Source organism: Balaenoptera acutorostrata, chromosome 1 (assembly GCF_949987535.1).
Source record: "Balaenoptera acutorostrata chromosome 1, mBalAcu1.1, whole genome shotgun sequence".
In the NCBI taxonomy this organism is placed as follows: Eukaryota; Metazoa; Chordata; class Mammalia; order Artiodactyla; family Balaenopteridae; genus Balaenoptera; species Balaenoptera acutorostrata.
Genome location: NC_080064.1, coordinates 148,896,333 through 148,922,325, shown reverse-complemented (window position 1 = coordinate 148,922,325; position 25,993 = coordinate 148,896,333). Strand labels below are relative to the sequence as shown.

The 25,993-nt window shown below is 36.5% G+C and overlaps 1 protein-coding gene across 3 annotated transcripts in view; it reads right to left on the bottom strand.

The window, feature by feature from the left end:
* Positions 1-493: 493 nt before the first annotated feature.
* PLA2G4A (phospholipase A2 group IVA) overlaps positions 494-25,993 on the bottom strand; it is a 159,732-nt gene continuing 134,232 nt past the window's right edge. For 2 of the 3 annotated variants that reach the window (XM_057533338.1, XM_007175570.2), the window contains 4 exons: positions 23,649-23,833; positions 12,790-12,985; positions 11,116-11,273; positions 494-1,076 (listed from right to left, as the gene is read on the bottom strand). In XM_057533338.1, coding sequence (XP_057389321.1) covers positions 945-1,076; positions 11,116-11,273; positions 12,790-12,985; positions 23,649-23,833 — 671 coding nt within the window. In that variant the 3' untranslated portion in view covers positions 494-944. The remainder of the gene's footprint in view (positions 1,077-11,115; positions 11,274-12,789; positions 12,986-23,648; positions 23,834-25,993) is intronic. The other variant, XM_007175569.2, reaches the window with a different exon arrangement.

Sequence of the window (25,993 nt, the reverse complement as noted above, 5' to 3'; positions counted from 1 at the left end):
GACATGAACAAAGAGATTAAAGAAAGGTAGACTCAAAGAAAGAAGAATGAGGAAGCCCTTATATATGGAACACTAACTCTGAAACTTAGCAGTTCAATGGTAACAAACCACAGTCATGCAATACAGATTGTCCCTAAGACAAGTCTTGCAGATACAGCCCTTGTCACTCTTCTGGATTCTTCTCTGAGGTCAGCTGCTCTCTGTTGGACAAACAGGGTAATATCAGCAAAGTAAACTAGAAGTGGTTAAATTTTTTTTCTACATTTTGAATATATGTATGCCATTTGCTCAACAAATTATACATACTTTCTAAGAAAAATCACCATGATTGAAAATGACGTTTCACATTTGAGTTTAGGTTTAACAACTTTTGCGTTTGAAAGCCATGAATCTGAGCATCTGTCATAGCAATGGTGCAATATTTCATTAAAGATAACAAACAAAAACTCAGTTACCTCTTGCTCATTTGTATATAGATGTATTTATTTCATATATGTATCTATGCATATATAAATAAAAAATAGTGTTGTCTCATGGCACAAATAAATCCAGTCAGTGACTTACATTCACACACAATACAAAGAATTACATATTGAGACTGAACCGTTAAATAGTCTAAAAAAGAAACCACATTTTTAAAAAGGGAACACATAAGATAGTTGGTGAGGAATGTCTAAAAATACAGCATATGTCCCTACATTTGCATCAGGAAATTCATACTGATAGAAAATGTAGCTAAGTATATTTTTACGCAATTGACATCATCTGTCAATCTAACAAACATTTAAGGGTATTATTCTCATGCAGCTAAATAACTGCAACTTTGAGTATTAACCAGTCTCTTGAGACCAGTGCTAATATCTGTCCTGTGCTTTTAAATCCAGTTGTCATGGAATTTCAGACTGCCTCCGCATCAGAAATTGCTACGCTTTCCAGTACACAAACTATGCTGTGGGTTTGCTTAGAAACTCCTTGTTGAAGAATCTTCTTGCCTCAACACTACTGAGGGAAACAGAGCAACGAGATGGATTCTGTCTTCTATATTCAATGCTTTCAACTATGGCATTCTTTATTACCTGCAAATAGAAGCAAAAGATGTATAATTAGTGCTGTTCTGAACCCATTGAAACATTTGTTTGGTCAAAAAATATATATAAATTAATCTTTTTATTATAGTACTCTCTTTGAAATAGAAAGAGAAATCTCTGAGTCATTCATGTATATATTTATTTATTTTATTTTATTTTATTATTTATTTATTTATCTATTTGGTTGCATCAGGTCTTAGTTGCGGCTCGTGGGCTCCTTAGTTGCAGCTCACTGGCTCCTTAGTTGTGGCATGTGAACTCTTAATTGCGACATGCATGTGGGATCTAGTTCCCAGACCAGTGATCAAACCCAGGACCCCTGCATTGGGAGCAAGGAGTCTTAGCCACTGCACCACTAGGGAAGTCCCGCATGTATATATTTAAATTCAACATCTCTATTACACTTAAAAAAATTTTTTTTTAATTGATGTATAGTTGACTTACAATGTTGTGTTAGTTTCAGGTATACAGCAAAGTGATTCAGTTATATATATATATTCCTTTTTTTCAGTTATCTACCTATCTATCATCTATCTATTCTTTTTCAGTTTCTTTTCCATTATAGGTTATTAGAAGATATTGAATATAGTTCCCTGTGCTATACAGTATGTCCTTGTTGTATATCCATTTTATATACAGTAGTGTGTATCTGCTAATCCCAAACTCCTAATTTATCCCCCCCCCTTCCCCTTTGGTAACCATAAGTTTGTCTTCTATGTCTGTGAGTCTATTTCTGCCTTGTGAATAAGTTCATTTGTACTACGTTTTTAGATTCCACATATAAGTGATACCATATGATGTTTGTCTTTCTCTGTGCACATTACACTCTTGTTCAGTTCATAACCAGATACTATTCCTTCCCCCAGCAGAGAAAGAACTATTGTGGGAGTGTTCCAGACTTTTTTTAAATTTATTTTTATTTATTTATTTTTGGCTGCGTTGGGTCTTCGTTGCTGTGCGCGGCTTTCTCTAGTTGTGGCGAGCGGAGGCTACTCGCCCTTGCGGTGCATGGGTTTCTCATTGTGGTGGCATCTCTTGTTGCGAAGCACAGGCTCTAGGCACACAGGCTTCAGTAGTTGTGGCATGTGGGCTCAGTAGTTGTGGCTCGCGGGCTCTAGAGCACAGGCTCAGTAGTTGTGGTGCACAGGCTTAGTTGCTCCGCGGCATGCGGAATCTTCCCAGACCAGGGCTCAAACCCGTGTCCCCTGTGTTGGCAGGCGATTCTTAACCACTGTGCCACCAGGGAAGCCCCTGTTTCAGATTTTTTGCTGTTAAAATAGGGAATAAAATGTGTGTAACATGGTAAATTTATCTTCATTCTGTCCTTCATGGGGAAGGTAGTAAGAGGGAAGAAATAAGTAATTACTAAATCTAGAAGTTATGTCATTTATAGTTAGTAGATAAGCAGAAATGAGAGACCACAAGGAAGTACAAGACTTTCCCTAATCCTAATGAGAAAAGAAATTGCTGGAGAATTGCCCTGCTTCCTCAGTGGAACAAATACAGTTACAAAACATGGATATCCTCTATCTAGGAAACACCACGCTTTGTGATTTTATTGATGATGGCTATTCTTTATTAGAATAATCTTTGCATATACCCAAATTAATGGTGAATACAACCTCTAAGAATTGCTATTGTAATTATCATATACTTTTTTGGTATGACGTTAACCTAGTTAGGAACTTTTGGAATGAAGAGAAAATCTGGAATTTGGTTGAAGCAGTTATTGCAGAGCAATGGGAATGGGCTTTTGGAAGAGAGGCCTGGATAGTAACCTTGGCTCTGATGCTGTTCTTGAACCCTGACAAAATCAGGAAGACTCCATTCCCAGGATAGGACTATACAATTTCATCTTTTTTTTTAAAAATTAATTTTTATTGGAGTATAGTTGCTTTACAATGTTGTGTTAGTTTCTGCTGTACAGCAAGGTGAATCAGTTACACGTATACATATATCCACTAATGAGATAGAAGTTTCAGGGCCAGAGGCAAGTCACATCGATATGCCACGATTCACTTTATTCCCTTCCCCAGGGATTGTGAGGCCATGTTAAGGTATTATACACATGCTTTTCAGCCCTCTGCCATGAGCAGGAATACTTGGCAAGTCTGAGAAGTTTAGAACACCATGGCCCCTCCCACCCAGAGCTGGTGTGGCCCTCTTGACCTTGGAGATATGTACACAGTAGGGTTTTCCCATTTCACATCCAATCTAACTCGGCAAGCTGGGTTCAGTACCTGGAGGCGAGAAATGTTTGACTTGGGTGACACTAACATGCAGTTAATATTCTGTGACTTTATGTAAGGCCCAATGGGCAGGGCCCTCTATTCTCTAATGCTAACTTTAAACAAACTGTCATATTCTAGAAAGAGGGACTTATCACAGGAATGTGACACCTTTGTTTGCTTTATGATTTTTAATTTTATATATATTTTCCCGAGAAGACAATTATATATATATTATAACTATATATATATAATTGTCTTCTGGGGAAAATATAAAATACACATATTTATTTTAAATAAATATATAAATACTTATATATCTATATTATAAATATATAATTATATTATATATAACATTATGTAAATATAAAATTATATATATAATTTTATATATATATAATGGTCTTCTGGGAAAAATGGGCTCAAATGTTACTGAGTCTTTTAAGCAAAGCAGATATTCGCTGACCCCATCTTCCTATGAGTAAGGGAAACATAATTCTATGGAGACAGAAGAGGGGGCTTCAAGCCTATGAAGCACACCTTGATAGAGGGCCTCCAGGCACAGTCACTTCTTGACTGTGTGAGATCAAGGGGAATTAACTTATATCCTTAAGCCTGTTTCCTCTTCTTTAAAATGGAAATAATAATACTAATCTCGGCTTTTGTGGGAACTGGAGATCATTTATATAAAGCACTTTGCACAATGCCTGGCACATAGGAAACATTCCACAACTAGCATCTATTTATTGTTGGTATTTTTAAACTGACCACATGTGAGGAAATTTAGGAGCTTAAAATTAGATGTGAGGCTGTAAAGCTTACTAGAAACAAATGCACCATGTATAGCCAATAGCGGGCTTATTATATGGTAAAAGTCAGCAAATCAATTCTGCTATCAAATGTGTCCTACTACATCTTCTTTTAATAATCTCCCTGTCTTTCTAGAGACCATGTCAGCAAGTTTTCGGTTGGTTTTTCCTTCTGAAAGGAGCACCAAAGCAACATTTGACACACCAACCCTCATTGCAGAGAAGTACCCAAGTAAAACTAAAAATCATTTCTTTACTTTCCAAACACCCAAAAAGCTTTAAAATATATTAAAAAACAAAACAACAACAACAAAAACTACAGGGGACATTGTACTAATCATGACTGCTGTCAACTCCTTTACAATGAATTCATGAGCACAAAAAGATCAACAATATCAATATTATGAACTAGTGGGTTTATCATAGTTGGCCCTTGGAAGGTGCTTTTAGTAAACAGGCCATTCTTTTAAAGGAAAATGGATATTCACATTTATAACTGAAAAACCCAAATAATATGCAATTAGAATGTGCATGTCGAACCACTAGGTGGCACATTAACACTATGAAACCATTAACCAGGTTTTTCAGATTACCCGTTTGTTGTGATGTGTAACAGCGGTCCCCAACCTTCTTGGCACCAGGGACCGGTTTCATGGAAGACGATTTTTCCTCAGACCTGGTAGGGTGGTGGGGGGGGATGGTTTCGGGATGATTCAAGTGCATTACATTTATTGCGCGCTTTATTTCTATTACTATTACACTGTACTATATAATGAAATAATTATGCAACTCACCATAATGCAAAATCAGTGGGAGCCCTGAGCTTGTTTTTCCACAACTAGATGGTCCCATCTGGGAGTGATGGGAGACAGTGACACCCGAAGTGTGTTGCTTATGTCCAGTCTACTCCGTAAGATGCAGCTTAATTGTCACTTGCTACTCACTGATAGGGTTTTGATATGAGTCTGCAAGCAATTGATTTATTATGGTCTCTGTGCAGTCAGACCTCTCTGCTAATGAGAATCTGTACTTGCAGCCACTCCCCCGCGTTAGCATCACCGCCTCAGCTCCACCTCAGATCTTCAGGCATTAGATTCTCATAGGGAGCACACAACCTAGATCCCTAGCATGCGCAGTTCACAGTAGGGTTCACGCTCCTATGAGAATCTAATGCCGCCGCTGATCTGACAGGAGGCAGAGCTCAGGCGGCGATGCAAGCAATGGGGAGCGGCTGTAAATACAGATGAAGCTTCGCTCGCTCACCCGCCGCTCACCTCCCGCTGTGTGGCCCGGGTTCCTAACAGGCACTGGTACTGGCCCGGGGGTTGGGGACCCCTGATGTATAATCCTGTGATGTAAACAGAAGTGGCTGAGCTCAGCATTACATCAGTTGCTAAATTCAAACCTTTTGGCATGACACAGGGTACAATAGGATGTGTTTGAAACGGCGATATGTTATATTTCAGTCTTCCTATTTTTAAAAATTATACTAGGAGTAATCGTCAATAGTATTTACATCTAATTTCCTCGTTCATTCCCCCCAAAAGTCATTGAGATACCAAATCCTTCCCGTCAGTTTTATCCTCGCAGGGGTCCTTATATCTCAACCCTCTTCATCCCCACCACCTATCCCCAAATAAGACTGGTGTCATCTTTCACTTGTGCCATTTAATAGTCTCCCAATTTGCCAGATCCTTTAAATATTTGGCAGTAAAGGCATAAAGAAAAAAAAGAAAACATGAAAAATGTAATCGTTCCCCAAAAGGAACAAATTTAGAGATGTGAGATTGGAAGCACTCCACAAATAAGTATTGGATTCGCACAACAGAAAATTTAAAATGAGCCTTGAAAGAAAGTTACAGTATATTTTGAGAGAGAAATAAAAATTATAAATATAGCAGAATGCAAGAAGATATTCTGGAGTAAATTACGGTGGATTTACTGGCTAATGCCTGCTTCCTAATAAAAACTAAAGTGTTATGAAAGTAGGGGCCTTAAGTAGTCTTGTCATTTTTTATCCCAGCACTTAGATCACGGAAGGGGAAGAATAAAAATTTGTGAAATTAATGACTGCCCAGAAGGTGCTCAGTGGAGGTCAATTAAACAGGATAAGGCTCAACTCATGGAGACAATGAGATTTGAGTTGAGTTGAAGCACAAGCAGGATTTGATAAGTGGAGTGGAAAGACCGGGCATTCTCAGTAAAAGGATAATCTCATAAAGAGGCTGAAGATGGAAGGTCATGGCATGTACAGGAAACATCTGGGAAGTGGTTTGGCTGGAAAGGAAGTTGTGTTTGGGGTATACTCGGAAATAAGGCTTCTTGAAAGATAGATGGTTCAAAAGGGAGGAAAGAGTGAGAAAAAACCTTTGGCCCCATCTCAGCTCCTCAACATAACAGTGTGACTTCCAGCGATCAGCCTACCTAATCCATGATTCGGTTTCCTCACGTAGAAATAAAAAATACCTACCTCATAGGCCAGTTGTGAATGCTGAATATTTGAAAAGGAAATATCTGGCTTATATTAAGCACTCAAAAGTTTTCCTTGTTCTTTAGGTTTTGTGCACTGTTGTATCCTTAGTTCCTAAGGATACAACACAGTAGATACTCAATACATATGTATTGAATTAATAAATAAATAAGATACAAAAAGATTATAGGTAGCATTAAAGGTAAATGAATTTGGGCCTGATATAGAAGGCCATGATAACCAACAAGGACATACCGTATAGCACAGGGAACTATACTCAATATTTTGTAATAACCTAAAAGAGAAAAAAAACCTGAAAGGGAACATATATAGAGATATAGATATAGATATAGATATCCATATAGGTATAACTGAATCACTGTGCTATACACCTGAAACTAACACAGTATTGTAAATCAGCTATACTTCAATTAAAATGAAAAAGAAATGCCTAGAGATATCACATAAAAAAATAAGGCTATGATACATAATAAGCTTCTAAATAATTTTGTAAAAGATAAAAACTTTAACTTGTACCTAGACACTCTTAACATGATGATGAAATATCAGTAAATGAAGAAGTAAATACCAGTACTTCTGGATATACACTTTTCCTCACTTTAATTAACACTTAATATTTAACACTTTACGGGATCACTGGAGAAAGAATTTTAAAAGCTCATGATCATGCAGCATTGGCATATGCTGTCACCGTCTTTAGAATATGCCAACAGGATGAATAAATTGAATGAGTGAGACTGCATAACAGTACATTTTCCTGTGATAACTGGTCCTGGAAAAGAGACCTCAGAAAGTGTATTTCCTCTAGATCGAGGTGGTAGTTTATGGGTACAGCATGTAGTCACACTACCTGGCCAGGCATACATTGCCTGGAGATTCTCCAGAGTCAGGCATCTGCCTCCCACCAGCAGGTCCTGTATCCTGACACTCACTACTCGTTCCTCCTATTACATTTAACTCTTCGACAGTTTCAGCCAGTAAGTCGATGACATTTTTTAAACGATTTATGAAAATTTTGTTGCATATTTATTTTAGGTGCCGGGCATTGTGATCAGTACCTCTGGAGGATACAAGGTAAATAAGGCAAGTCATTGTTTTTAAAGGGTTTAAATTTATAATTAAAAGCAGAAGAAAAATATGGACACGGATAATAATTATTATCATTAACATATTACCTGTTTCAATAGAGTGTCTCGTACACGCCAAGCTCTTAAATTATATTCTTTTACTTAATCCTCATCCCAATCCTATAAAAATCTGTATCATTGTTTCCTTTTACAAATGAGGAAAGTAAAATTTGGAAAGGTTAATCAACATGCCCGTCACCTAGTGAAGAGGCACAAGCAAAAATCTGAGTACCCAATTTGGTTTAACTCGAAAGCCTCTGCATTTTGCACATACCACATACCACATGTCTACCAGTGTAAGTCACTATATATTAGGTTTCTTAAAATAAAAAAAAAAAAGACAAAAAAAAAACACATGAAATGCTGCCATTGTAAAAAGCACTTGGGCAACGTTCAGTGAAAAGGAATTTGGGAGGACTGAGTAAGTGCAGAAACCCGACACTAATGAGAAACTCAGCCTGCTGTCATGAAGTGAGCAGAAACAGGACAGAAGTTCTCCAAAGATGAACTGGAATTTAGCTTCAGCAAAGCAGGGTTGCTAGAATCTCTGGGGAAAATGAAGCAACAGAAGCACAGCAACAGAGCTGTCAGAGACAGGTTGACATTTTCAGAGTAAAGATTTAAGTCAGAATGTGAATTGAAGATGAAAATTTGCCTTAAGTCACGGTGGTGGTGGCCACAAAGTTGAAAACTGCCTCCATGGGATTGGCGGTCAGATGTCTTTGCATTAGAAGAGTTTATATACACAGTGTCCACAATTGGTGAACAACTCTGACAGTCTGTGGCAAGTAAACATGTGTTGTGTTGCTGCAGCGTGAATACGTCACCTACTCTCGTCAAATCGTGTGAGAATGAGTGATTTGGCTCATGATTGAGCCTCGTGACCCAGCATCCTACCTCAGAGTTTGGTTGTTCTTTATTTATCATCACTTACCAAGAAGCTTTGTTTCTGATAAAATGTGTTTTCCTGGTTAAAAGCGGGGAGTGGGAGTCATCAAGGGAGAGATAGCTGAAGTCTTACCTGGGTATGAGGCACACACACGCACACATATACACAACCAAGAATCACTTGAACAGAAGTCTCAATGGTCACACAATTTAAGAGGAAGCCTACATTCGTTCATTCAAAAAATATATGTATTTACTGCCTAGGCTGCCATTACCTATATTGACTTGTCTATATTCTTAATTCTGGGCATTTGCAAAGGTCTTGAGGTGTATCCATCGCGGTATGGGATATAGACACACATAGTTATGGTTCCCATGTATTAAGCAGCTTCTGTTTGCAGGGCACTGTTCATACATCACCTGATTCAAGATTCACTACTGCCACTATGAGAGGTGCTGTGACACCTGTTTCAGAGGTGAGGAAACTGAGGCTCAAAAAGTTTAAGTAGCTTATTCAAAGTCACACAAATAGCCCATCTAAGAGCTAAACATGATATAAAATCTATGACCTTGCTTCTACTTACTGTGTCAGAAAACTTCTTAGGAGCAATTAAAACCTGGTTAATTAAGTGGCTTGTGAAAAATCTATATCTGATGAGCTCAGGACAGTTATTTTGGAATTCAGTCTGGTTTTGTTCAGGCTTTAACTGTTTCATCTATGTGTCAAACAAATTACTTTGAAGAATGTTTGTAAAATATATAAATAGAACTATGTCATTCTTTACAGACAATAGCTTACAAGGTTTTACATAAACCAAAACTGAAAACAATGAGAGAAATGTAGTTGTGTAAGTTACATATATATAGACACACATGTATATATACATGTATGTCTATATACAGATATACTTTTGTGTATGTGTCCTTTTATTTTCCCAAGTCCAATAGGGTATTTATATATTAATATTAATATCCTATAAGCTATTTTTTTTCCATTTGAGGACAACTGATCAAGTTTAATACATTTCATCCCAAGGAGTACAAAATATGATTTTGAGTTTATTGGCTTCATACTGGAAATATAGGATTACTCCTGTATTAACCCTTAGTTCATTTCTGTTTTAACAGCATGAGGTTTCATAAAACACAACTCCATTTTGAGAATGCCTGTTTGTTCCCTATGAATCATAGATTAAAATGCTGATTTTCTCTTAATATTCTTTAAATTTTCACCATCACCACAGAAACAACGTAGCATATGGATTTCAGATTTTCACTGAATAATATAAAAGAGAAAGAAAAGGAATAAATCTATTTAGACAATGATATATGCTATAAATGTTGCTAAGCATGTTTTACTTGAATTATCACATATTCACAAATGAAGGCTGACAAGAAACATTTTAGAGCTGCAGAAACTGAAGGTTATTGGGAAAAATTTTATATGCTTACAAAAATTAAAGACATTGATTAATAAACGTATTATGGTGTAACTGTTATAACTGCACACAATTGATCATTACTAGTTTCAGACCAAACTAAACAAACAAGCAAACTAGATGTGTCAGTATTCTATTAGATCACAAAATGTAATTAAATCTCATATGCATGGAAGACTCATTCGCATGCTACATTCTTTTACTCCATTCATACAGTCTCCAAAAAGACTGACAAATCAGGCATGATACCTTTCCCTCTCCATTTGATTTCTTTCTTTCTTTTTCTTTTATTCTTTTTTTCTAATGTGCAAAATCCAATTAGGCCAATGAACTTGGGCTTTTACGACTGATAACCATTTGTCAGACACTATGATGTGGAACCGCAAGCCAACATGATTCCAATTACACAATAGTGGTCCTAAATGGTGAGTTAGCAGCTAAAGAATTTTACACAGAGACAGAATCTTAGCAGCAGATAAACTAGTGATAGGAATAATACTGAAGAGAATGACTTGTTTCTAATATTTCTGAAGCAAAGCATACTTGATATCTCCAGGGTTAAAAATGGAGAGACTGCTACTTTGAGAGACATTTCCAAGATTCACAAAAATAAAGACATTTAAAAGCATGAGTGTATCCATTAAAATTCATGCTATTTTTGCAGGTTAACTACACTTCTGGTTACACTCACTTTCTCACTCTTATATTTCCATTTTATCACTTTTCTTCCTAATTAAAATTTATTTTTTCATATGATAAATACACTAGATACTTTGGGAAAGAAGCTGAGGATAACTATCCTTCAATCAAATAATATTATAAAATGTGGGCTCTGCCAATTTGGAGGCATTTGTTTTCTTATTTGTGAATGTTATGGGGTTCTTCTGGAGATTAATAGGATAATTCATGAAAAATAAAATGGTACAGTTTCGGTGGTGTCGTTCATAAACCTTATTTTTATTTTTAATTAATTAAAATGAGGTATTGCTATGTTCATGTTATATGGAAGTATTTGACATTGTCGATGATTGTCGGAGATACTTACATTGATGTTGTTCAGGGTATTGAAGTACATCAGATCATGCAGCCTTTTGAATGCTTGATTTGGGTATTGAAAGTTGAAGGTTGAAAACGGTGATTCAGGGTCATCAAAAATATCAAAATCAGCTATTTCTTTCTCTTCCTGAGTTTCTCTTGGAACACCTAATATAAGAGTCTCAAATAGTGTTATTTTGAAAACCACAAATTATCTCTAAAATCCAGGGCATAAAACATACAAATAGCCAGAAACACAACATTGGTAGCCCCTTCAGGGGTCATATAATCCTTAGTATACACTATTAGGCCTCTGCCTATATTTCCTGGACTTGACCATTTTTGTATGTTCTGACTGGGCAACTTCCAATTGCCAATATCAGCATCTCTGTGCCTAAGAGCTTTCTACTCCTCCCTGTAACCGTTCAAGGCTGCTTTGCTCACTAGCATCAGGCTGGAAATTCCAGTAAATAATACTCTGTCCCAGGAAGCAGTCAACCAAAGACTCTATGGTGTTGGTATATAAGTTTCCCAGTTCCCTTGCCGCTTGCTGTGTAAGTGGGAAGGATGATTCCAGACCATAGGTTCTATTTCATTTCCTAGAGTTTCCCAGCAGGATCAGGTTCTCCTAGTGGTAGCAGCTTACTAACACATCTTTTGTTGTCTGCCTTTCTTCCCTATATCAGTTCCCTGCTCTCTTACTAAAGTTTCCTAGTTCACCCAAATAAACCATTTGCACTTGAACCCTTTGCTTGGAATCTGCTTCTGGTAGAACCCAAATCCAAACATTAATTAATTGTCTTCATGTCACAGGAATCCCCTCCACATCCTATTTTTGAGAATTAATAGTGATAGAAAATTCAAAATTTTCTAGGTTTTAAGTATTCCACTGTTCAATAACTAAAAATGCCAACAAATTCTTCCTTCTTTTGTGTTGAAGTATGGCTCATAATAATCTCCATCTCTATTGATTTTTTCTCTGACTTCCTCCACTATCTAGAAGAAGATCACTGTCTTCTCCATAGTCTCCATGACTATTTTTTGTCTTTCCTTTCACAGCTACATTTTCTGGTCCTAAAATAATATGATTTTGAGGCATTTAGCATCTTGCCTGTCAATCTCGAGATCTCCTTTTGTTAATCAATATCTTCCAGGATACAGAAGAGTCTATAGACTCCTCCGGATGTGGCAAAACAAAATGCCTGTGCCTTAAATTTGATTCTCTTTTTTTTTTAATGAAATATAACATGGCAAGCTGAAATTACTAGCCATATCATACTGTTAGATAACATTAATTTTTATGGTCAGTTAACATTCCCAAAATTTTTTGCATGATTTGTTCTGAAACAAAGCCTCCCTTTCAAGGGTAGTATTTAAAATATTTAACAATGCCTATGACAAGGGTACCAATCAATCAGAACAAATACAATCTGAGGTTGTGGAGTAAAGCCCCAGAGATTTTTACTGAGCTAGTTGTTCACCCTTCAGTTTCTGAATTATGAGGAGCCAGGGGATCTTGGGCTAAGAAAGAGGGGGAGTACTCGGGGTCTCAGGATAGTAGCCATTTATCAAGGTAAGGGAAGTGTTCAGTGTTGTAATAGCTGGTATGGCAGTGTCAGCATGAACCAGCTTAACGTTAGTCTTTATCAGATTTCTACTTTACAGAATATAACTCCCAATGTACCTGGAGCCTTGTACTTTCTGAAGTTGATGTTGGCCAGAACAAAGTGGATGATAGTTGGGCAATCTTTCTCGACATCAGGATTCCTGGGTTTAAAGACATAGCATTCCTTCAGTCCTTCTCGATCAAACACATAAGGATCGATCTTTGGAAACGGGAGCTTATTCATTTTAGCCCACTTTTCTGCAAGTAGAAGTTCCTATGGAAGAGAGGGAAAGATCATTTGTTCAGTTGGTCTGCACATTATTCAATATTAGTTAGGTGTCTACTATGTGCTAGCTGTATGCTTCTTGCTAGGATGAAACATGACCCTGTTCTTAAGAAGCTTATCAATCTCAAAAAATATAAAATTACTCCATAAACAAACTCACTATTATTTTGTCAACTTTTTGTATAGGGCTAGTTCCATAGGAGGCATTGAAAAATTATTAATGAACTGAACTGAATGAAATTACGTCGATGCAATTGCTAGAGAAATAAGTATATATTATGAGTTCTGGGCATTTATAAGCTAAGTGAATGCTTCTTAACCCTTCAGAGTCAAAAAAAATCTGTTGAAACAGAATGAGGAGCATTCTTGTTACTGATTTTTTACCTGCATCTTCTCCACAAAACTGATTAAAAATTAATAAATTTTTTGAATGCAAAAACATTGAGTTGCCCTGAACTAGCTTTTCTTTCTTTCTTTTTTTTTTTTTTTTGCTTTTGTTTATGAAAAGAAACTGAGCTTCTGGCATCATTTGTTATTCTATGTGCAGTGGCCAAGAACTGGCCATACAGGGGAACCAAGAGTTAGTTAATGGGCGTGGCAGATTGTCATTGCTTCCACATATGAACTTCCTTCCGGGTAAAAAGGCTTATACATCCCCACTGGAATGAGAAGACACCTGGCACACAGCCACAGCAGCTGATTTGCATCTACTGACATGTAACGTGACCAAGAAATACAAGTCTACTGTCGACTACTGAGGTTTCAGGTTTGTTTCTGCATCAAGGTTGACTAACACAATGGGTAAGCACAAAAAATAATTAAATTTAAACTAAAGAACATAAATCAATACAGAGAGTTGCAGCGAATAGAGCTTATTTCTACTGAAATGCAGCTGAAGGGCAAAAGGGACAAATAAGAAGCAGACTGTGGTAGTGGGAAAAGCACCAACTCTGGGGCCAGATTGCCTGAGTTAAAGTGCAAGCTCTGGGACTTTGGGCATGTTCCTTAATGTCTCCACACTCAATATCCTCAAATATAAAGTAAAGATGGTAATGATAGTACATATTTCATAAGACTGCTGTTAGAATTAAATAAATTTATATGAGTGCAGTATTTAGAACCATGCCTGTCACATATTTCATGCTATACAAATATTTGACAAATAAATGCCAGTAAAGAGAAGAAAAGAGATGGAAGGGGAAAAGTGAAGAAAGAAAAGAGGAAAAAGAAAGAGAGATAGCAATGGTATTGGGGAAATCCCTAAAGAGGGGAAGTTTTAGAGAAATGATCACTATCATCTTAAGTTTTTGAACTACTCTTGTCATCACATTGATTCATTCAGTGATAATCATTAGTTGCCAATCTAAGTTCCATGCTAGGAGGTGGGGACATAACACTGAGTGAAACTCTTGTTCTTATGGGATGTACATAACCTGGTAGGTGAGAGATAGTAATCAAATAACACTTCAGGTTTAAAACTGTGGCAAATGCTATGAAAAAAGTTTATTTGCCATGAGATTTTGCAGTATACCTGGACTATTTCCTCAGAGTGCTTATTAATTCTGAATGAATTAATAACGTTGAATACGTTATAATTGAGCACCTATGTTCTAGGCATAAGAGAGAGGCTGTCCTTGGATACTTAGGGATTATAAATCAATGGGAAAGATAAAAAAATAGATATGATAGTGCAGTATGGAAGAGGCAGGGAACATGATGGATGGCTTCATGCCTGGGCTGTGCAGCCTGAAAGGCCCAGCACATCTTGACTTGCAAGCTCGGTGATCTGAGACAAACCGCTTATCACTACAGCTAAACAGGGAAGAAATTATTTCGTGGGAGGAATTATGCAGCGATGCTCTCCTAATGGCACCACAGGAATCATAAATAACAACAAACGCACATGGACCAGGTTGTGTACTATCCTGGAAATAGCAGGCTCCCAATCCCATTTTATCTACATTTCAGCTGTTTCTTATTTCTCAGCAACTCATGCATACATAAATGAGCTGTAAAATAAAGTTAGCACTATTATCTTCCTGAACATTGCTGTGAGGATTAAATGAGATCATGTATTTTTAAAAACTCAGTAATTTATATTTAAGAAAACAAGTACTTTAAAATAGCACCTTATGCTTTGTGACCACCTAGAGGGGTGGGATAGGGAGGGTGGGAGGGAGACGCAAGAGGGACGCCTTTATGGGGATATATGTATATGTATAGCTGATTCACTTTGTTATAAAGCAGAAACTAATACACCATTGTAAAGCAATTATACTCCAATAAAGGTGTTAAAAATAAATAAATAAATAAATAAAATAAAAAAATAAAATAGCACCTTAAATTCAGAGAAAAATATGTTTTTCATTGAACTTTCACTGTTCTTGATGCTTCTAGAATGTCGTGAATTTTAAGTTGATTGACTCAATGTCACTTACTGAGAAATAAAAATCTGGGAGAACAAAGGATTTGATTTATATTAAAGCATTTGTTTCATAAACTGTTAAGCTAAATGTGATTATATTTCACTGAAAATCCCATACATATATATGAATAATTGCTTGTTTGAAGCTTGAGAAAACTTTTATCTCTAAATCATTTTTCTTCCTGTTCAGTTGAATTATTCAGCGTGTTATTTCTTGTCTAGCACTGTTCACAGTTATTCATTAAGGATTATTCAACATCAAAATAAAACTAAAAGTTCATGCTGTGGAATTGCGTGAGAACAAGGAAAAGAAGGAGCTTTCTAGTGTTTACAAACATGACTCAAGGGTATGACCAGTGATGTGTGGATGTGTGGAGAAAGAGGAAAAGGGGAATTGCGTGAGGTAAAAGACCGAGCTATTTTTAGATAAATATTTTACACTGGAATCAGGAAGTGATGGAAACTTTCCCTTTCCTTATATGATCCTGACATGGAAAAGATTAAAAACTGATGACTCTAAAGGCAGTGATTACAGGATGGAAAAGCCACCTCCTCTCTGATGTCTTGTTTCTCTGTTTGTAATGGCTAAGAAACAATGACACAACTATAAGTAGAGCAGATGAGTTTGAAAAGAGTATTTTAGAAGAATGCAGTGAGCAAAAAAATTGCTGCTCCACAAATTACAGCAATATGCCAGAACTGTGTTCTAACCAACCATTTTGGTTATTGTTTGACACCGCAGACACTTCAGATTTCCACAGACTAATTCATGGTAAATTTACATAGTACTAACTAAAATGATTTTCTGTGGAGATAAAAACTTGATAGTGTCCTTCCAAGTGATACTTTGTAAGATATTTGTGCTCATTTTTAAGTACTAAAACATCTTGAAGGATAGGAAAAATCATCTAAGTAACATAGAAATATATTCAAACTATAGTGTTAATGGCATATATATGCCATTTTATTTATATATGTAAATAAATATATACTTAAATTAAATTTAATCTATATATGTATAATAAATTAGCTTTTCTCTAGAGGAAATGAGGTTTTTTTTTTCCTGTATAAACCTAGGCTATGTGTTTTCTAAGATATTTCTCATTATTCAAAATCTATTTTTAGATTGGGGAGAGGTATGGAGTATAATTGTGTAAATAAATTTACAGAATTTTTAAAAATTATTGAAGCAACAATTGTATAAGATACAATGGATATAAACAACAATTTAGAATTCATTATTTTGTGGTTATGGTCATTCTCACTTCCAAAAAATGTATTATATTAGGTTCCAAGAGCTTTATAATGCAAAAGACATGAAATAATTTTCTATATCTAACAGTGTATAGAATTTACAGAGCACTTTGTACTTCTTAGTTCTTTTTCACTAAGAGGTTACTATACATTCACCAAAATATGTAAGGAGAAATTAATGTTGGGTATATTTCCTCATCACAAGGCATCTGATCCTCCATGACCAATACAGGTGTAATGGGTTGAATGGTGGCCCTCCAAAAGACAAGTCCATGCCCTCAACCCCCAAGACCTGTGAATGCAACCTCATTTGGAGAAGGGGTTTTTGCAAATGTAATTAAGGGTCTGGAGATGAGATCATTGTGGATTAGCTGGGTGAGCCATAAATCCAAAGACAAATGTTCTTACAAGAACACACACGCAGAGGAGAAGGCCATAGGAAGACAGGGGTTGAGACTGGAGTTATACAGCCACAAGCCAAGGAAAGCCTGGAGTTGCTAGAAACTGGAAAAGGCAAGGAAGAATTCTCCTGTAGAGCTTTTGGAGGGAGTGTGGCCCTGACGACACCTTGATCTCGATTTCTGGCCTCCAGAACTGTGAGAGAATATACTTCTGTTGTTTTAAGCCACTATGTTTGTGGTAATTTGTTACTGCAGCCCCAGGAAACTAACACAAGAGGTAAATCTGTAAATGCTTCATTTAATAACATGCAGTTCCTTTCATCAGCCGTGGTGGACTGACGCCCACAGAGCTAACACTTGGATTGGTTTGGCCATGCTGGTTTCATCCAACCTAAAAACCATAAGTACATCATATACAGAGGTTCTAAACCAAGGATCATGCCATAAGGTCAATAAATAAATCAAGTTAGTGTGGAAAAATACATATTCCTTTTTTGTGTTATTTGTGGGTAACTGAAATTTTGACCTTGAATGAAAATATAGGGAGATCAAGTTAATTTAGATATATTACTTCTATAATTTGTAAAGACTGGCTCATTTCAAATTTTCCTTGCTTCTTTCTTCTTTTTCTCCTTCCTTCATTGCCTCCTTCTCTCCTTCCTTCTTTCCTTTTATTTTTATTTATTTTTTATTTTATTTTATTTTTTTGGCTGTGCCAAACGGCTTGTGGGATCTTAGTTCCCCTACCAGGGATTGAACCTGGGCCCTCGGCAGTGAGAACGCGGCATCCTAACCACTGGACCCCCAGGGAATTCCCCTTTCTTTCTCTTTTATTTTTAAGAGAATGAACCCATTGTTCTGGCTTCTGGTCACTGAGCATTTAAAAAGGCCTGAAAAACAGTGAGATTTATGTCCAATATACAGCAACATAATATAAAATAATATAATTTATGGCATAACAACCCAAATCTATTATTCTCCATAAAATTTTGTAAGGTAAAGGAAAAAACTCTCCAGTAGTAAACTAAATTTCCCTATATTCCTAGTTTTCTCCTCAAGACATCCAAAATTATTTCCCCCTTAAATTTAGTCTGTTTATTTTGCAGGCTTGAATATGAAGACCCTGGCTTATTTTTATGACCAAAATTAAAGATAAATCCTATTAAAATTTTCCCTGGATGGATCCTACTGGTAAAATGAATTTGGATAGCATATATCTAAGTTACTAAATGGTTAACAAAAAGAAACTTGACAAAATGAAACACAGAGCTGTTTTTCTTAAATCATTTAATAACACTATTTAGAGTCATGAGGCTCTTTATAGTTGGACTATTATTAGGGTGTGTGCCCACTAATCTAAAAAAAAACAAAAGAACTCCAGTATCACTGACATTGACGTCATGACCTTTCAAGGCCAGTTATAAAATATAATATGAACTTTGTTGCCTTTATCAAAAGCCATGATATCCATCATTCTCTATCTCCCTGACAAAATCTGAGATTTAACTATACTTATGAAATAAAGTTAACGGTTCTAATTTTTTGCTCTACTCTTTAATTTCAAATGGTATCGATATTTTAGTCTCAAAAATAGAAAATTATTCACTATTTAATCACCTTAATAAAATCATATTGCTTATATCCAGGTATTGCATTGGAGCTTCTCCCTTTCTATCAAAAACTTTGATGTAGATTCAATTTTTAAACCTTACAATATTATATCTAAAATAACTATTCTACTTTAGCGTTAATAGTATATTTTTATTAATTTAAAAACTATATTTGAGTAATCTTTTAGATCCATATTGAAATGCATATTATTATAATGACACTCTATATAACAACACTCATAAGTTTAAAAAATCATTTTCAGTATTCCAAATGAGCCTGAAAAGTTCATTTTGTTCACTTTGAATTTCCTGAAGTTCATTTTTGGAGGAAAAAATGTATTACATATAATATATTGCAATTTCCTTTATATTAAGTCTCTGATTCATTCCAGAATTATAGGCTTTGTGCTATACTAAACCAATAGTTAAAGGATAGTTGAAGGTTAGTTAAGGGATATATTAACCAATAACCAATTGTTATTGGTTAAAGGATATATTAACCAATAACCAATTTCACCAATAGTTAAAGGATAGTTAAAGTATATATTCACATATGAGGAAGAGGGGTAGGATGTAAGGGGTAGGATGACAAAATAATTCTAAAGCACATCTATTAGCATGCACAGTTGTAATATTTTTTTAATGCCAGCAAAGCTGTGTAAAACAAGGGCTTGCATGTACAATCTAATATAGTAATGTAAAACGGTGCAGCTTTTTTGGAAAGTGATCTGGAAATACTTATTAAAAATCTTAACTAATGCATATCTAAGAAGCCAACTAAAGAAATAATAAAAAGTGTGACTAAAGATTCACGCACAAGGATGATCATTAGAGGAAAAAGGTGACAAGATAGCAATAACCTAAAAGGTGAAAAGAGAGCATTGTTAAATAAATTCATGCATACCCACATATAAAGATACCATGCTGTGCTTAAAATTATGTTTTTTAAAATATTTAATGGCATAGTAAAATGTTCACAATGTAACTTTAGGTAGAAAGAAGCAAAAATACATGACCCTAGTGTTGATAAACACACACACATGCACGCACGCACACAGTGAAGAGAGAAAAAAAGTAAAACCCAAAATATCAGTAGCCATTGTCTATGAATAGCAGAAGCACTTGATGTATATTCCAAATTTCCAAATTTTTTACAAGTATTCTTCTTAATTGGAAATAGTGAATCAAAGTATGTTTAAAAACTAGACAAAGTACAATAGTTCTTTTTAGAGGTAGAAAGTAATATTCTAAAACCTTCTTCCAGTATCAGTTCATTAATGTAGTGGAGCTTTGATTCATATATAAAATGATGGCTTTGACATTTTACACTCCCATTGGTGAAATGAATAATCAGCTTCTCTTACCACCAGAATGAGCTTCTAAACTACCATGGTAGCGTCATCCATTGAAACTAACCTGCCATTGCTGCTCATGGGTCATCAAATCCTGCTCTTGGTTTTCACAGTCACCTGTCCTGGTTCAGTACTTCACTGTCCTATGCTTGCATTACAGTAAATCTCTCTTAATTTTAATCTTTTGTTCTCCATCCTCCAATTCATCCTACTCTCCATTGCCAGACTAATCATGCTAAAATTCCAATTTCATAAAGTCATTTGTCAGCTGGAAACGCTTCACTGATTCTCTGTTTGCTATCATCCAACCGTAAACTCCTAACGGGAGTGTAATATCTATCACTCTAATCAGATCACTCCTCAGATGTGCTCATTGCCATTTCTGTGCCATTTTCATCCTATTTCATTTATTTCCCTGTTCATCTCCTCCAGGACACACCAATCTATTTTCGTATGGATCTCCTATAATACACCTAGTTATATAAACCCAAGTAACTATTTAACAATAAGTTACTTAACTTCCTTCCAAATGACTTTGTGTATAAAAGTCTTCCCCCCCACCAAAAGCTAAAATTTTATCAAGATCAAGAACCATATTTTGGGCTTCCTTGGTGGCTCAGTGGTTAAGAATCTGCCTGCCAATGCAGGGGAAACAGGTTCGAGCCCTGGTCCGGGAAGATCTCACATGCTGTGGAGCAGCTAAGCCCACGCAACACAACTACTGAGCCTTCGCTCTAGAGCCTGCGAGCCACAACTACTGAGCCCTCGTGCCACAACTACTGATGACTGCGCACCTAGAGCCCGTGCTCTGCAACAAGAGAAGCCACTGCAATGAGAAGCCCGCACACCGCAATGAAGAGTAGCCCCCGCTCGCCGCAACTAGAGAAAGCCTGCGCGCAACAAAGAAGACCCAACGTAGCCAAAAATAAAATAAATAAATAAAAAAAAATAAATTTAAAAAATAAACAAAGATACTACATAGTTATGAAAAAAAAAAGAACTATGTTTTACCATTAACTGCTGTGCACAGCACATAGCACACAGTGCAGGGAAAAGTACACACACAGTGTGTACAAAGGAGGCAGCTAGTGAAAGGAGAAGAACATTACATTTTCATTCTGGAGCCTTAGAATTTGGTCCAACTTGACTACTTCTTTTTTTTTTTTTTTTTTCTTTTATTTATTTATTTATTTATTTATTTATTTATTTGTTTATTATTTTTGTCTGTATTGGGTCTTCGGTTCGTGCGAGGGCTTTCTCCAGTTGCGGCAAGCGGGGGCCACTCTTCATCGCGGTGCGGGGACCGCTCTTCATCGCGGAAACTTGACTACTTCTTAACTACCACTTTCCTAGTCAGATCCTGAGCTATGCTCTTTTCACCCATTATCTTATTTAATTTGTTGATGTGATGAGATTTCTTATCTCATCAATCCTTGTTTCTTTGTCTGAATACCACTGACTGCCTCAAAAAAGGTAAAATATGAAAGCACTTTTAAAATATGAGGTTTAGGGGAATTCCCCTGGCGATTCAGTGGTTAAGACTCTGCGCTTCCACTGCAGGGAGCGTGGGTTCGACCACTGGTCGGGGAATGAAGATCCCACATACCCTGCGGCATGGCCAAAAAATTTTTTTAAAAATAAACAAATAGAGGGGCTTCCCTGGTGGCGCAGTGGTTGAGAATCTGCCTGCTAATGCAGGGGACACGGGTTCGAGCCCTGGTCTGGGAAAATCCCACATGCCGCGGAGCAACTGGGCCCGTGAGCCACAACTGCTGAGCCTGCGCGTCTGGAGCCTGTGCCCAGCAGCTGGAGGGGCCGCGATAGTGAGAGGCCCGCGCACCGCGATGAAGAGTGGCCCCAGCTTGCCGCAACTAGAGAAAGCGCTCGCACGAAACGAAGACCCAACACAGCTATAAATAAATAAATAAATAAATAAAGTAGCTATTAATTAAAAAAATAAAATAAAAAATAAACAAATAGAAATAAAATAAAATATGAGGTTTATATATATATTAAAGAGTTATTATAACCATTATTAGTCTTGAGAACAGTTTAATCATGTACAATATAAAGGAAAACAGATGTCTGAGGACCTGGGTTATCACTGAGTCTTCCTGGTTGGGAGATCATGAACTATTTCACTTAATTTCTGTGAGTTTCCATTTCTTAATCTATGAATAGGGAATAATAACTTCATATCTATTATAGCATTTCATTCATTCACCCACAAAAACTGTCCTACATACTCATAATTTGGGCTAGCACTTATAAAGCAATTAGAACCAAATGATTAACACACACACACACACACACACACACACACACACACACACAATGAGTGTTCTAGTTCCCAAGGAGTTCACAGACAGTGGAAGCAATATGATGTAAACAAATATGGAGAGTAGAACATGAAAATCGCTGTTAGACGAATTTACTAAGTCCTTTGTACTAAAACTATACCTGTGGAGGTCAAGAAAGGTAACATTTGAGCTGCATCTAAAGAAAGTTTGAGGCAAAAGGAACAAATAACATTCGTGGTCTCACTTGAGAGCTGCCCAGCAATCGTTCTACATTGCCCTAGTCAGAACTTTTCCTCGTTTCTTCATATAGGCAGACTTTTACTATCCTCATACCCTGGCTCCACTTCCTCCATTCTCTCACCCTCAAAAGATAATGCTGACTCCTAATTCCTCTAAAAGTTAGAAGTTATCAAGTGAGTACTTTCCCATCTTCCCTTCTCAGTGCCTAACAGCTAAACTCCATCCATAGCCATAATTTCCCCCCTTCTCTCTTGTCCCAATACAGACATTTCCAGACTCCTCTCCACCTGTATTTTTGTATCTTCCTTCCACTCCGTACCCCTGTAACCTTCCCAGGGGTGTAACTCTATCATGTATGTCATCTCTCCATTCTCCAATAACATTTCTTCATTCATGAGTCCTAACCATTGAAACATTTAAACACACTCGAGTACCTCTGACACACCCCTCCACACACACAATTTTCTTATTCTCCACATCCTCGTGCAGATATAGCCCATCTCCTTCTTCCTTGAACAGTTTATAGAATTGTCTCCATTTTCTTAACTTCCACTTAACCCTCCAATCACTGCAGTATGACTTCTGCCCTCTCAACCCTATTGAAACTGCTTTTCACCAAAGACTTCCTGTTGTTAAATATCTTGACTTGGTTTTATAACACTGCACATTTCCTTGGTTTGTGTCCTTTTCCCCTGATATTATTGTTGAATCATCAAGATACTATTTTACGTCCTCTTCTCTTCTCATAGTATACACTCCCCGTGCATCGTTTTACTTATCTTTTACCTGCTAACTCCCAAATTTCAGCCTAATTTGCTTCATGAACTTTAGATATATTGCATCATTCTTGTCCTGCTCAGGACTATGAACTTGAACAAGGGTCATGGGAAGTCATTTAAAAGTTTTTTTAAGCAGGGAAGTGACTGAACCACATCTGTGTTTTGGAAATATTACTGAAAATAATGTAGAAAATAGGCTAAAGGGATAAGAAATTGGGAGGACTAAGATAGCTACAAGGCAATGCAAAAGAATGTGGCAGATAATGGAATGCTACATAAATTCTCCTTACCTTGAACGGAGGACTGGAGTCACTTGGCCTTGCAGAAAAGTCAAAGGAGATGATGAGATCAACTCCTCTCTGAGGTCTCAGGATCAAGGGGTATGGCAGGTTAAATGTGAGGCCACTGTCCACCACATGAATCTTTTTCCTTTTGACATCCAGAGGCTCATATATCTGCTCAAATTCATCAGGATCTTTAAAAAGGATAGAAAAGAAAAGAATGAATTAAACAATCATTTAACATTATTTAGAATATTAAAACTATTTGTTATGTAAATGTGTGAGAAGAATTCCCTATGGTTAGGCCCTCAGGGCTTGGAGACTTTTGGTTTCTTCATCTGTAATATCAGAATAAAAGATTCTATCAACAAGGTTGCTGTGAGGATTAAGTGGGATGATACATGGAAAGTGCAAGCAAGGCTCAGGCCCTAGTAGTAACTCTACTCTGTGCACCATGATCCCTGTTGTAGCATTACTTCACATTACATAGATCTGTAGTGTTTAAAAACATTTCCTCATGCATCATCTTGCTTAAGTCTTAGAACAGACGTGAGATAGAGGATATCTATAAATGGAGGATGAAATACATTAAATTCATCTCTAAAATGACACAACTTGGGAGTGGCAGAGTCTGAAGGGATCCCACACAGCACCTCTTTAGGTGATGGGAGTCTAAGAGAATAATCCAGCTGACACATTCAGCAAACATGTATTGTCTGCTACTCTTCAGGCACTACTCCAGGTGCTGAACAAGAGAGATGCAAACTCTTCTCCAATAGAGCATACTGCTGGTAAATCAGTAAACAAATATATTAAAAGATGGTTCAGGCAGTGATAAATGCAATGAAGGAAATAATAGAGGATAATAGGATAAGGAGGAACTTCAGGTAGGTAGCCAGGAGAGACCTCTCTGAGAAGACTTTGAGACCAGATTCACAAGAGAAAATTGGCCATCTAAGGATTTGGAGGGTGTGGTATTTTTTTCCAGGGAGAGGGAAGAACTAGAGCAAAGGCCCCAAGGCAGAGTAAGGAGTGGTATGTTTGAGGAAGTACAGTGTGGCTACAACTTAAGAGGAGAGTAGGATGAGATGGCAAAGGATCTGAAGGAAAGCAGGGCCTAGAGATCATTAGTTTTATGAACAAATAATATTGATAACATGTTGCTGTTCACATTTATGCGTGGTGCTCCTAATCCTCTTCCTAGGAGAAAGAAATGTGATCAGAATTAAATTGATTTGAGCTGAATGAAATGACATGCAATTATTTTGTTCTGTCCCCTTGTCCTCACACTTGTTCCCACTTGTTCTGTTAGAAAGAAGGGCAGCAAAGCTCAAGAGGGAGGTTTACTACAGTAGGATAGAGTGAAGGTGCTCATGCTAGACATGCATTATGACCTCTGAGCAAGATTTTAAATTCCATTGGTGAGCATTTTCATAGAGGAAACAACAAAAACTAGAGGATCAGAGCAATCTGTGTTTATACAATCACCTATAAAATGCAGTTAATACCTATCACCCAGGAAAATGTTCAGTACATGGTAGAAACCCATCACATGTTAATTCCCTCTATATATTTCGAAATAAGAATGATGCTGATTATAATTCTCTCACAGTCGATTTTATCACTACATTGTAAGAGCAAGAGATCAAAGAGGAAAGTAAATCTTTAAATTCTTAATGTCTGATTAAAATCTATAGTCCTCATCATCACTAGAAGCTGAAACTAAAACACCAATGAGACAATTAGCCAGAACACTTATTCAATGTGAATTGAAACAGTTCTCAATTAGACTTTGGTTTAGTTACTTAAGAAAACATTAATATCCTTACAAGTTTCTACAGTTAACAGTCATTGTTTTCTTCTCTCATATCTACAAAAATTTCTCATCTCTAAAATACTGAATAACAAATGAATGTCAGAAACATTTACTAGTGATGTTTGTAAATAAAGTGGAAAAGAGTTTACATCTGAGGTGATGTGTACTGAAGGAAAGTAGGAAGGTGTGAAAAACGGTCTTAGACGAAAAACACATATGCTAAAAAAGAAAACCAAGAAACAATGGGGGACGGGGGTGTTAGACAAGAATAAGGTCATGTAACTGAATGAAAAGGCAGGTCAAGTTAAAAAAGAAAAAAAAAAGTCTTGATATGTCCAGGGTGAATGCCTAGGCCAAAAAGGAGAGAGCAGAGATACCATTCTTTAAATAATTATCTTCAGGTTAATGCTATTTTCTTATCAAATATCTATGTAGTGACAATGTACTTTGCCACCAGCCAGAATTCTAAATATCTATCTATCACAGAACCTGAAACTTAAGAATTGTAAAATTGAAATATATATATATTATATAGATA